The sequence below is a fragment of the Panulirus ornatus genome, chromosome 72, assembly GCF_036320965.1.
Source record: "Panulirus ornatus isolate Po-2019 chromosome 72, ASM3632096v1, whole genome shotgun sequence".
In the NCBI taxonomy this organism is placed as follows: Eukaryota; Metazoa; Arthropoda; class Malacostraca; order Decapoda; family Palinuridae; genus Panulirus; species Panulirus ornatus.
Genome location: NC_092295.1, coordinates 6,251,682 through 6,266,622, shown reverse-complemented (window position 1 = coordinate 6,266,622; position 14,941 = coordinate 6,251,682). Strand labels below are relative to the sequence as shown.

Genomic DNA, 14,941 nt, shown 5'->3' with positions numbered 1-14,941 from the left:
GATGATACTGACCATCGTACAAAATACCTTCCCTGAGGAAACACACTGTCACCTCTTCTTTTCTGGACCCATGAATGTGCCATAGTTACTTGATGTATCTCATTACTGTAAATCTAACAGTCTTCCATCCACAGATCATGGACTGGACTACGAGTTTGATGTCATCACAACGCTGAATGTAAGTGATGTCACTTTCTTTCCTTCACGACTCACTCACAGCTATGACCTCTACGCTGCCTCGACTGACAAAGATGACATCTTCTTCCTTGACCTTCATACAGGTAAGAAATCTGTTAATGGTGACAGGAAATTTATAACCTGTAACTCTCTGATCAAGAGAAGTAAGCCTAGACTCCAATAGTATGCATTAGCAAGTCTAACTTGCCTGTGACTATGATGGTTAATTTTCAAATGGTTTAGTCATTAGCAAAAGAATCACATGAACACACAAGATTACAAGTTCAGACTATTAGAATCATGCAGGTATTTGTCGATCAGATTTCATTATTGAAATACTAAGGAGAGTTGCACTTATCCTTAGATTTTCTCATGGCATTATCAAAACAAACATCTTTCAGACAATTCATCTGATTCAGTATCATACTAACTAATTTAGGTTTCTCTTCAACCATATTTCAGCAACACACCATAGATAACCCACCACCTCTTGCACTAAACCCCTTCTTTATGAAGTAGTGAGCAACTATGACAGTATTACATCCTTAACTAGTTTCCATCTGTATTCAAACGACACATTTACACAATCATCTAGAAATAATTGTTTCTATCACTCGTAACTATACACAGATTGTTAAAATATAATTGAAATGACCTGATTAGATTGCCTTCAAGGTAAGATGAAGGATTTCTTAGAAATACAGGAAATAAATATAGAAGTTTAATTAAGCCAAAATGTTGTCAGCTATGTTTGCTAAATGATATAGGAGAAATAACGAAAAGATCACAGTTTCAATATACGTATCAATCCTCAAATGTTTCACTTACCAATCTTGTATAGATGTAATTGTTTGATTATGCCTTCGTATAATTTCTTGTTACCAGGTAAGGTAGAGATGATCACAGGCGTCGGGAAGGCTATGCCTCCAGCGCTAGCTGAATGGAGCAATACAAACCGTGCCATCGTGTCTTCTGGGGTCTTCGGCCACTACATGGTCTCGCCCGCCGAAGCTGCCATCTTCGTCATCAATGGAGAAACTCGCACAGTCAACTGCGAGATTGGCTCACTCGTTCATCCCCGTCTGGCAGTGTGGGTTACTAGGAAATACATTTAAAAAATGAGAGGGCTCATAGGTAGTATTAAAACAAATCAGTCCATTAAAAAAAGACTAAAGAAAAGTACCAATAATCTAAAAATATCATAAGAAAAGTTTGTAAATAAGATTCCATTTGTTCCTTTGGGGTCTTTAAGAAAAGTCGATGAATTCTGGTAAAAAAAAAAGGACGTACAATTAAGTAAACAAATGCTTCTAGAATAAGAAAAGCATATACATCACTGATAGTTTTTTTTAAGATGGGTAAGAAAAGAAATGGTAGATATATATAATGACAAATTCATCACAAGAATTAAGGGAAAGAAAGAATAAAGAGCAAAGCAGCCTTATAAAAGCACTCATGGTACTGTAATTAGTAGCTTTTGCCAACCATCAGTGACTATTTTTTTATCCATAAAATGTTTAAGGTTGAATATCAACCTCAGAGGAGGAGAGGTCGCCTCAACATATCGGATCTTGTTTCTGGTTTCTGAGAACCATTTAGTTTACCTGTCAAATTCACAACGGGTATTACAGTTTAGATACTGAAGTGTGTAGATATTGATGGAGAATACCCTCGTTATATCTAGTTTGCATCATGATCTCGGTATGACTATTTTCTACATATTCTTTTTATTTCGAAAAGTTTATAAACGTGTATTGCTGTATCACATGCTTCAGGAGTACTCCCCATGTATATCAACAGCAGCAACACATACACAAGATTCATATTCTTGTTTGATTTTACAATGTCTAAGAAATTTTATTCAATTTTGCCTTAAAGTCTTTTGTTATACTGATACTCATGTGATTTGATATGATTATGAGAATAACACTCAAATGTACATCCAAGAATTATGAAATATAGTTTTCATGAACGCGATTGATTTCTTATAAAGAAATGAGTATCCTAGTATCATACAAGATCTCTGGGGCTTTCTATAATGCAGACTCAAAATTGCTGAGCTGATCACACACAACTGAAAGTACAGGGATGACAAAAGCTGGTCTAAGAGCATCAAGCTAAGCTATCCATATAACAAACAAGAGACATTTGATTATTCAATGCTTTATCTATATGTCATAGTATAGAGAGTATATTTGTTACCAAGTTGTATCTTTCCGGACATATTATGAATATTTAGATATTTCTGGTCATATCACTAAATCTTTAGCTTGGGCTCGATAGTTCCACTAACAATGTAACAATTCATAAGGGGATACAGTAAGCAAATATTGATCCTCTGAGGATGTTAGAGGCTATAACAAGTCAACCATACTCTTCGAATGCTATCAGTTTTAAACTCCTCGAATTCCATCTGCATTTCATTCTGAAAGCGAATTCAGATCAAATGGCATCCCTTCTCTTTCAGTTCTGTAATGTTTTGTATATGAAAGATAAGTGCCACTATTAACATAGATTGTACTCCTTGCACAAAAGACAATTGATTTGACTTATTCATTGTATTGCAAAATAGTCTAGTTATTTTATATCCAGAAGAATGTTGTAGAAGCTGCCGTGAGATTCCCTCCATGCTCTGATCAACATGGAGCTACTTTATTAGAGAAGAACCATGAAAATATATATGTTGGATGAGGCACTCAATGCTGTTTGGAGAATCACAAATGTGTCTCAAATAGTCTTAGAACAGATTTGCATTAGACAAACCTCAGAGATAAGCTTTATGCCTAGACCTTATTTACGTTTGCTATTTCTGTAATGCTTGATATTACTGTCACTGATGACCATATCCTACATGTAGCTGCCATTAGTTCTAAAATTTATGTATAGGCATTACAATGGGAGTTTCTTTCTTCAGCAACAGTCCACCTCGTGATTTGGTGTATTCTGGTATGTAGTAAAAAAAGATAGTCCAGCAATTTTGAGCATTAGGATATTTCAAGGATGAACCTTCACCACCACCAAGTTGCATATATGAAAACTACAGTGATCTTACCCTCACAGCAAAGCAAAGGCTGGCTTCCTGACTTTATTCATCATAGAACAAAAACCTGTTTATTGCCTTACAAGTACAGGCTTGTGTTTGTATGTGACTACATCTTGTATATTGATGTCTGTATCAAAGAACACTACTTTGCTGATTACTGTGGAGTAGCTTCAGTACTATAAGAAACATTAGGATAAGTCTAGTATGTCAAAATGTTGCAGCATACTCTCATCTGCTGACAAAAAGATCTAATATGTATGTGTACTCAGTTGCTGTCACAGACTAGATTAGGATAATGCATTAACAGTAAATGTAAATACAAACATCCTGTTTCTAAATGTAGCTTTCGCCTTCCAAAATTTCCAAAGTAGAATGTAGAAACTAAAAATTTTTGTTGACTCATTTTTTGTCATAGTATCTAGCCAAAGTATTGGAAGACTGGAGGCTGTAAGCATGAATTGTCAGATTTTGAGTGGATCTGGGTGCAACTTTTTATATGTGCAGTAAACGACGTCTACACTATCTCAAATATCATAAGACACTTCTGGCACTGTTCCACATATCAGTTATTTATTACATCTTTACAGGGATAATCCATATGAATGGTTCCTCTCGTATTCATCTTGAAAATTCCACCTATTCCCAGGGTAATGAATGATGAGCTTTTTTTCATGAGAAATTTGCTCATTTTGAATGAATACGAGAATGCCCATTCTCACTTTGCAATGTAGATAGCATGCAAATGATTCAATTGCAAATTGATCAGTCCCAAGCATTATCCCTTTCATTGTTGATAGACTCTAGAATAAGTATCTCAGCATCCTGATTCACCCTTGACACTCCCAGCAAGTTAATCCGCAGGAATACCACTGTTGAAAACTCCCTTTCCTCCCCACCCTCTCCACTTAAAAAAAAAGATAAAACTTTTGTAATTAGATATATGGTTTACCAGTTAGAGTAACGCATCTCAAAATTATGAATAAATCTCGATCATTTTCTTTTACTGAAGTTACAAGATTAGATACATATGGTTCGTTAAAGATTCTGGGTAACATAACTGAGAAATGTAACATATTACATCTTGACAACTTCGATAAGCAGTTCGCGTGGATTTTTAGCCCTGCTGAAGACCGAGCAGCAGTCACTGTTTCCTCATTTTCTGTTTCCAGAGAGTAGATGCAACAGTTTTAACCGGTCTGTTTCACACTAAACACGTTGATTCAGTTCTGACCACTGTTTTGATATTGATGACTTATTGCTTACCAAGGAAAGTAAAATCTGGACGAGTACGAGTTATCACTCCTTAAAGTAGGTTGTTGCTTAATGGCATGATTTTACCACATATGGTATTCTAAATAAGTAGTAGGAGGAAGTCTTGATCACAACAAACCTTACCATTTACTTATGCAGTCGGAAAGAGTCATTCAATTTGTAAACACCAGCTAGAAAAGGTGAATACCTTTTTGACTCTAGATGACTAGTTAATTACGTTAACGAATGAGAGATGCAAACAAGTGATGCCTGATCACAGTTGCTACAAATATTTGGTACTTCCTAATGAATCATTCATCAAAACAGTGTGTGTGCTTTGGTTACGAATAATGACTTGTATAACCTTCTAATGCTAATTAGTTTGATGAAGTGCAAAGCACAGTATATTACAGATTTTGGGAATTGGCTCGATTTAATCAACTTTATGAAATTCTTTAAAATGGTGTTTATACACTATCGCAGGGAAGTGACCAGCCATGCATAATTACCTCATTACTCAAGATCAACGTTCTTAATTCCCTTTCCTCGGTATAATCAGTACCCAGATCTTGCTCATAGATCACTAGAAACATTCACAGATTCGAAGTTACAACACAAATAACTGCTGAAAACGGATATGCTGTTTCCTGACATTGTCTTATAATACACTAACATGGAGAATTTCACACGAGATAAATCGTATGTAAGTTTGTAGGCTAAGTAGCTGTAATGTGGTCTTCGTTTTTCAAGCATATGCTCACGTGTCTCACACAGGAAAGATTAATGTTACATTAAGAGAAGTTATCAAGGTCTTGAACACTAGCCACTTTGTTACTTTCCTTACAAGACTTGCCCACATTGCCCACCCTACCCAATCCAATCATTCCATCTACTGTCCCGCCTCATGATACCCCTCCCTTGGAATTTAGGGTAAAATCCTTCGTCCCCCATTACCCGTTTCCATTGTTTCTAAGAAATATATATTCATTTATTTCATGATCATGAGTGACAGGTCACGAAATCATCTCCCAGAGAGCTCTCGCCTTTTCTTAATGAAAAGGTGAGCAGGGAAGTTCTGAGCATCACGGTTTTGTTTTAAATCTAATTCTAATCACAACATTCAGGTGTACTAGTGGTGTATCTCATGAATAATGTGGAATAAATGCCTTGTATTACATGTCATCGAGTGACTGCATGCAAGTGGATGAATGGAAATGACTGAGTAGCTAGTTAAACTCATATTTGGCTAAAGTAAGAAGGAATGTATAGCTCCGGAAAAAGATATATGCTGTAACTGAGGACTTTATGTGCTATGAAACATTGCGAGACTCTTGGTATGGGAGAGTAGATAGGCAGTGTGTGTGTGACGCGGTAAGTGTACAGATGAGTAGGCCATTAAAATGATCAAGACAAGAGGACGTAAATCACTACTGCATGCGTGGATATATCGGTGTCATGAGTGTGTATCAGTATAACAATATATCAAGGATGAGTTCATAAGATGGAAGTGCTGGTGCAAGCTACAGGCGAGGTGTAATGCATAACTAAAGGTCGTTAAGGGCAGAGAGTCTACTTCATCGTATATGTAGAAGGATGTATGGCGAATAAAAGAGCACCAGAAGGGTTATACGAGAGATTTAATCAGCCTCTCAAGTGCGAGTGCACTTGCTGGGTCAGACGGCGGGCGTGTGGGCCTGGCACTAAAGACTGAGAATGTAAGGCATTATCCTAGGTTGATGCAGCTTGTACTCCCAGGGCTTGTGTATATCGTTGTATTTCTTACAACTGTGTGTACGCTATTCATAATATGTATTTAACTTTGTGATATGTACAACTGATTTTAATAAGACACACACGGAGTATTTAATCGTTTTACTTTCCTAAGTAACTTCCAAATGGACCTTTAAGATTTTTCTTGCAGCTTTAAACTTAAGTTTGCTTCAGTAATTCTATATCTTTTACCAAGTTCTCATCACAAAACCTTTGCTAGAGGAGGGCACATTCCTTATTGTGTCAGCTGCTCTCAGGGATACAGGAAAAGCCCCAGAGGTGATCTGGGTGGTTATCTATCTTTGTAGAAGTGGAAGTCTATCTTTGTAGAGATAGAAGTTATTAGAATATACTACTTTCACAGGAATGTCGCAACACTCGAAGGACCCCTTGCTATTGTGCTCCATTAACCTCTTCAAATTCTTCATTTCCAGCCTTCAGTTGGAAATGATCTACTGCCATGTAATTCCTTGTGGATCGTTAGCGATTATTGAAGGGAGAACAAACCTCATACGGAGTCAATAAAGTCAAGGAAAAAATTTCCATTTTGTTCTGGCGAAGGACTGCATCAGAGTGCAGGGCGTAGGTTGACAAGGGATAGTTTCCCGATGGTAAAGATTCATAGACAGACTGAACATGATATTTCCCAAAATAAAAAGTAAAAGTTTAGAATGGGTGGGAAACTTAAGAATATAATCAACCGAGATAAGTAAAGTTGCCCAAACTCACGACCTAAAGGAGTGAAATAAGAGTGACTGTGCCTAATCTAATAGTGAAGCAACGTTTAGAAAAGATTTTACGAGACAATTCATTAAATTTCATAAGGAACGGAGCCTGATCTATTATCCCGGGGGTACATAATCTGAACATGACTTTGGAACAAGTTTCTTTTGAGTCTAAAGTCCGAATCGTATGAATCAGCGGATACTGACTGGGTATCAATTTCTCCCCAAGTTTAAAAACGAGCCACTTTTCAGGAAAATCCCTACCTGAAAGTGTTAACGCTATCTATCATAGAACAGGGGAATAGAGAAAACTTACGATATCTTTTAATGGGAGACTTGAATAACAAGACTCATTCTGAATACCTTACTGAATGAAGGACAGAAAAACATGCTGCGATGTAACACACAATTACAGACGAGTGATTTGAACTGTCCATTCTGATACATCATATTTTTCATTAACTCTTCCTCGATTCTTTGTCATTCTCCACAACTGTGAATGGATATTCGTACTCCATTGTTTTCCATTTCTGCTGGTTTTCCGTCTGTTTACATACTCGGGCATACACGCTGCTCATTAAATCCCTAATGCAGAACATACAGGAAAGATTCAGTCATTATTTGACAACCTCGACTTTGTACATTTTTTTTTATACCTATCGTACGGATCCAACTCCACACACTCAAGAATATGACCACATCTAGCTGATATCAGATATCTGATCTTTACATGTTCATTCTTTTCTGTTCTCTGAAGTAACGTTGAGAAACATCTCAATCCGTCAACTCTTCTTATTTCACTTATGAATGAAACTGCGTCCGGCATCTCTAGAGCCTTTAGTACAACTTTATTAACATTTCTTTTTTTCACCCTTTCCAGTCTTTCTGGAGTGTGATTCCCTTTCAGTCCAAGAATAATCAGTGATACACTTATCAATCTCCAGCTCCGCAAATCTTTCTAGTTTTGGTGCCATCCAATTTCAGAGGATGTCACCGTCTCCGGTATTCTCGGAGAATTTCATTTTTGCTAACGACGCTGATCCTGTATGTTTTGCGCTTCCCTAAACTTTTAATCTTTTCAGTTTAAATTTCCCTTGTTCTCCCTTTTGAGATTCACTGAATATCCTGCGTACGTATTTTGCAATGTTCCCAGATCTCAGACCCACTGCGTCATTATTTATGCTTTGGTTCTGTTAGTTAACTGAAACTACTCTTGCTAAACTAACTAAACGAAAAGTTGAGGAAAAGATGCCCAAATGTCTGAGCAATAATGTATCCGAGGACGAATAACACCCCTGTAGTTATGAAATAGTTGCTCAAGGAAAATGCTTTCAGCACACTTTTGGGAAGCAGACTTTGTGATGTTAATTACGTGGGGTGAATAGGACATAAGTGAAGGATATGGCCATGTCCAAATGTTTAATGCTACTGCAGGGACGGTTTGTGGCGTTTTGATACTGAACAGTACAAGTAACGTTAGAAAGAATTATGGGTGAAAATCGATGTAACACCATACGAATGAGTAGGTCACTGCCACTTACGGTTGTAATGAAGAGGAATATCCTAATAATTCACCGTCATTGAAAATCAAAGATTCGAGACGATCAAGTATTTGAAGGTTTGTAATCCTTGGTGATGCAAAGATGCAAAATAGATAAGAAGTCTTACATGTAGTGTACTTTTTAAGAATTACAGCCAAAGCAAACACGGAAGTGACTGGCTCGATGGATAGAAAATATTCTTGCATAAGTGTGCTTAGGACAAAGGGGAAATTTGGAGAATATTGCTAATGACAGCATCTTTGTTCAAACTAAAAACCAGGCAATGGGCTACTATATATTCTGATCAGTGTTTAGACAATTCACGGGTTTATCCTATCAAAATAAGAGCTCACAGCGTTGCGGTGATGAAGCATCCTTTTGATATCATGGGTTTTAAAAATTTACGAAGACTTTTTTTTTTTTTTTTTTTTACTCTTGCGGTAAGAGATAATTCTCCTCTCCTGTCCAAAGTTGCTGGCTTTATTGGCTCATTCCTCCCATGCCACAAATATTGAGAATCTGTTACAACAGTGGTGAAAGTGCTTGTCAAAGGATCCCAGTGAGCAATATATATTTTTGGCTGTAAAAGATTACACGCAAAACTATCTAGGACCGATTATTTCGTAAATGATTAGATTTGTTAATTGGTTGATTCTACTGTACAATTTCATCTCTATAATATGTCAGTATCTAATACGATGGAATATTCGAAGACGAGAGAATTACATACTTCAGCTAGTCACTTTCGCCAATAAAGTTTCACATTACATATATTTCGATTTTATCAGGATCATGAACTATGCACCTTGCTGTTGTTTGAGACTTAAGATTTAGAATACCCCCTCCGAGTTGACAACAGATATTAGAGAAATCAGTTTAATCATTTCATATAATGCATACTTAAGTAATGGGCCTTGTTGGTTAAGGGATGAACGGTTTCGTCATTGCAGTTTATATGGTTTTTATAAACTTGTACGCTGATCTCAGAGTTCTCAGAGGCTACCCTTGTTTAACAGAGTTAAGGGATATATTAGTTACAAAATATGGAATACTCAGCAAACTCATTATCCATGAATAATGAAGAATAGAGTTCGGGTATTTTTTACCACTTGTTTGGGGGATTTAGTGAAGATATAGTCAAGTCATCCTCTATGGCTGGCTTAACAGGTTTTAATAGACAAATAATTTTGTTTATATCTTAAACTATGTATATAATTGTATTGTTTGGGTAAAATCTGATGGGTTAGTCATACATCAAAAGGGGTCATAATTTCATTTTTACTTTAATTTTTAACCAAATATCTTTTTTCCGGAAATTTGTTCTTCCTTGCGTGCGAGGTAACCAGATATTCGTTCACCATTTTCGTAAATTTCGTAAAATTTTGCATATTCTGGTGATTTCAGAGTCTATTCATTTCACTAATGTTTCTAGCTTCGCTCTGAATACCTACCACGACTAAATTGCTCGAGTCAGTCAGTATATCTGATAAAATGATATAAACTGGCTATTCTCGTCTATAATGAAGCAATGACGCAGTTATCTATATATCTATACGACAGAAAAAGGTGCGAGAAGGCAAAATGGATGGGCTTTGAATTTATTAGAACTGTTGGACTGACAGCACAGTCGAAACAATTTTCCCCTTTAGTAATTCCAATATATATATATATATATATATATATATATATATATATATATATATATATATATATATATGAATTATTTTAAGGCAATATCTTAGGAAATTGTGTGTACAGCCACAATTTACCACATTCAGGGACCAGACAGGCCAACAAGCTGTGGCATATGGAGGGGATTGCCATACAGAGGGTGACAGTCATATAATGAAGGAACTGTTTGTGTGGATGTCCAGCCAGGGTTGCATCCGACATGATCAAAGTTTCGATGTCATAATAGCCGGCTGTAGGACAGCCGAAGAAACAAGTCCCTAGAAATGCACGTTTCAATTTTCTGCTGCTATTTTGGATGGCTAAAGCCACTGGTTTGAATGGCTTAGATGGATTGTGTTCCATATGAGGGCAAGGTTAAAAGGCTTCCAGATATATGAATAAGATGAATTGTACATGTGAAGCTGAAAGCACAAAGGAGACGCCATTGTCGGCTCCAGTAACAAAGGTTTGAACGTAAAAAGTTCCATTAAGGAATGTAGCGTTAAAAGGATTCTACTTTATAGTCAAAGAAGATATAAAGACGTTGAATCAGATTACGTTTGACCTTGCACGAGACTGAATAGAACCAATCAGAGGAACATAATTGGTAAATTGAGCGTGAACCGGTTGAAATGAATTTCAAATATGATTTTCAATATTTTTTATATATAAACTTAAAGTTACCATTCTTTTTTCTGAAGCAATGAACCCAAAATTCTTTTATGGACGGGACATTCTTATTGCTCAAGCAAATCAATAAAATGAATACAGTTTACCTTAATGGAGAAAGTTTGAGGATATGAGTAACACAAGAGAAGCGAAATGACAACCTCTTTTTGAGTGGGAAGATCTATGACAAGGCTACTCATATCCGTCCTCTGTCCATTAACGGTGAAACAGCCATATCAACAGCAACTGCTAAATCTAAAATATATATATATATATATATATATATATATATATATATATATATATATAACATATACATATATATATATATATATATATATATATATATATATATATATATATATGTATTAGTGAAAGAGAAGAGAGGCATTTGGACGATTTTTGCAGGGAAAAAATGAAATTGAGTGGGAGACGTATAAAAGAAAGAGACAGGAGGTCAAGAGAAAGGTGCAAGAGGTGAAAAAAAGGGCAAATGAGAGTTGGGGTGAGAGAGTATCATTAAATTTTAGGGAGAATAAAAAGATGTTCTGGAAGGAGGTAAATAAAGTGCGTAAGACAAGGGAGAATATGGGAACTTCAGTGAAGGGCGCAAATGGGGAGGTGATAACAAGTAGTGGTGATGTGAGAAGGAGATGGAGTGAGTATTTTGAAGGTTTGTTGAATGTGTTTGATGATAGAGTGGCAGATATAGGGTGTTTTGGTCGAGGTGGTGTGCAAAGTGCGAGGGTTAGGGAAAATGAGTTGGTAAACAGAGAAGAGGTATTAAAAGCTTTGCGGAAGATGAAAGCCGGCAAGGCAGCAGGTTTGGATGGTATTGCAGTGGAATTTATTAAAAAAGGGGGTGACTGTATTGTTGACTGGTTGGTAAGGTTATTTAATGTATGTATGACTCATGGTGAGGTGCCTGAGGATTGGCGGAATGCGTGCATAGTGCCATTGTACAAAGGCAAAAGGGATAAGAGAGAGTGCTCAAATTACAGAGGTATAAGTTTGTTGAGTATTCCTGGCAAATTATATGGGAGGGTATTGATTGAGAGGGTGAAGGCATGTACAGAGCATCAGATTGGGGAAGAGCAGTGTGGTTTCAGAAGTGGTAGAGGATGTGTGGATCAGGTGTTTGCTTTGAAGAATGTATGTGAGAAATACTTAGAAAAGCAAATGGATTTGTATGTAGCATTTATGGATCTGGAGAAGGCATATGATAGAGTTGATAGAGATGCTCTGTGGAAGGTATTAAGAATATATGGTGTGGTAGGCAAGTTGTTAGAAGCAGTGAAAAGTTTTTATCGAGGATGTAAGGCATGTGTACGTGTAGAAAGAGAGGAAAGTGATTGGTTCTCAGTGAATGTAGGTTTGCGGCAGGGGTGTGTGATGTCTCCATGGTTGTTTAATTTGTTTATGGATGGGGTTGTTAGGGAGGTGAATGCAAGAGTTTTGGAAAGAGGGGCAAGTATGAAGTCTGTTGGGGATGAGAGAGCTTGGGAAGTGAGTCAGTTGTTGTTCGCTGATGATACAGCGCTGGTGGCTGATTCATGTGAAAAACTGCAGAAGCTGGTGACAGTTTGGTAAAGTGTGTGAAAGAAGAAAGTTAAGAGTAAATGTGAATAAGAGCAAGGTTATTAGGTACAGTAGGGTTGAGGGTCAATTCAATTGGGAGGTGAGTTTGAATGGAGAAAAACTGGAGGAAGTGAAGTGTTTTAGATATCTGGGAGTGGATCTGGCAGCGGATGGAACCATGGAAGCGGAAGTGGATCATAGGGTGGGGGAGGGGGCGAAAATTCTGGGAGCCTTGAAGAATGTGTGGAAGTCGAGAACATTATCTCGGAAAGCAAAAATGGGTATGTTTGAAGGAATAGTGGTTCCAACAATGCTGTATGGTTGCGAGGCGTGGACTATGGATAGAGTTGTGCGCAGGAGGATGGATGTGCTGGAAATGAGATGTTTGAGGACAATATGTGGTGTGAGGTGGTTTGATCGAGTAAGTAACGTAAGGGTAAGAGAGATGTGTGGAAATAAAAAGAGCGTGGCTGAGAGAGCAGAAGAGGGTGTTTTGAAATGTTTTGGTCACATGGAGAGAATGAGTGAGGAAAGATTGACCAAGAGGATATATGTGTCGGAGGTGGAGGGAACGAGGAGAAGAGGGAGACCAAATTGGAAGTGGAAAGATGGAGTGAAAAAGATTTTGTGTGATCGGGGCCTGAACATGCAGGAGGGTGAAAGGAGGGCAAAGAATAGAGTGAATTGGAGCGATGTGGTATACCGGGGTTGACGTGCTGTCAGTGGATTGAATCAAGGCATGTGTATGGGGGTGGGTTGGGCCATTTCTTTCGTCTGTTTCCTTGCGCTACCTCGCATACGCGGGAGACAGCGACAAAAAAAAAAAAAAAAAAAAAATATATATATATATATATATATTTTTTTTTATACTTTGTCGCTGTCTCCCGCGTTTGCGAGGTAGCGCAAGGAAACAGACGAAAGAAATGGCCCAACCCACCCCCATACACATGTATATACATACGTCCACACACGCAAATATACATACCTACACAGCTTTCCATGGTTTACCCCAGACGCTTCACATGCCTTGATTCAATCCACTGACAGCACGTCAACCCCGGTATACCACATCGCTCCAATTCACTCTATTCCTTGCCCTCCTTTCACCCTCCTGCATGTTCAGGCCCCGATCACACAAAATCTTTTTCACTCCATCTTTCCACCTCCAATTTGGTCTCCCTCTTCTCCTTGCTCCCTCCACCTCCGACACATATATCCTCTTGGTCAATCTTTCCTCACTCATCCTCTCCATGTGCCCAAACCACTTCAAAACACCCTCTTCTGCTCTCTCAACCACGCTCTTTTTATTTCCACACATCTCTCTTACCCTTACGTTACTCACTCGATCAAACCACCTCACACCACACATTGTCTTCAAACATCTCATTTCCAGCACATCCATCCTCCTGCGCACAACTCTATCCATAGCCCACGCCTCGCAACCATACAACATTATTGGAATTACTATTCCTTCAAACATACCCATTTTTGCTTTCCGAGATAATGTTCTCGACTTCCACACATTCTTCAAGGCCCCCAGAATTTTCGCCCCCTCCCCCACCCTATGATCCACTTCCGCTTCCATGGTTCCATCCGCTGCCAGATCCACTCCCAGATATCTAAAACACTTCACTTCCTCCAGTTTTTCTCCATTCAAACTCACCTCCCAATTGACTTGACCCTCAACCCTACTGTACCTAATAACCTTGCTCTTATTCACATTTACTCTTAACTTTCTTCTTCCACACACTTTACCAAACTCAGTCACCAGCTTCTGCAGTTTCTCACATGAATCAGCCACCAGCGCTGTATCATCAGCGAACAACAACTGACTCACTTCCCAAGCTCTCTCATCCCCAACAGACTTCATACTTGCCCCTCTTTCCAAAACTCTTGCATTTACCTCCCTAACAACCCCATCCATAAACAAATTAAACAACCATGGAGACATCACACACCCCTGCCGCAAACCTACATTCACTGAGAACCAATCACTTTCCTCTCTTCCTAAACGTACACATGCCTTACATCCTCGATAAAAACTTTTCACTGCTTCTAACAACTTTCCTCCCACACCATATATTCTTAATACCTTCCACAGAGCATCTCTATCAACTCTATCATATGCCTTCTCCAGATCCATAAATGCTACATACAAATCCATTTGCTTTTCTAAGTATTTCTCACATACATTCTTCAAAGCAAAGGAACAGAGAATTGGGCCAGGTGAGGGTATTCCCTCAAGGCCCAGTCCTCTGTTCTTAACGCTACCTCGCTAATGCGGGAAATGGCGAATAGTTTGAAAGAAAGAAGAAAATATATATATATATATATATATATATATATATATATATATATATATATATATATATATATATATATATATATATATTATACTTTGTCGCCGTCTCTCGCGTTAGCGAGGTAGCGCAAGGAAACAGACGAAAGAATGGCCTAAATCCACCCACATATACATGTATATATATACACGTCCACACACGCACATATACATACCT

General features: G+C 37.9%; 1 protein-coding gene across 17 annotated transcripts in view; it reads left to right on the top strand.

Moving 5' to 3' along the window:
• LOC139748110 (follistatin-related protein 5-like) overlaps positions 1-6,333 on the top strand; it is a 467,164-nt gene extending 460,831 nt beyond the window's left edge. For all 17 annotated transcript variants that reach the window (XM_071660768.1, XM_071660752.1, XM_071660756.1 and 14 more), the window contains 2 exons: positions 135-281; positions 1,063-6,333. In XM_071660768.1, coding sequence (XP_071516869.1) covers positions 135-281; positions 1,063-1,292 — 377 coding nt within the window. In that variant the 3' untranslated portion in view covers positions 1,293-6,333. The remainder of the gene's footprint in view (positions 1-134; positions 282-1,062) is intronic.
• The last annotated feature ends 8,608 nt before the right edge of the window (positions 6,334-14,941 follow it).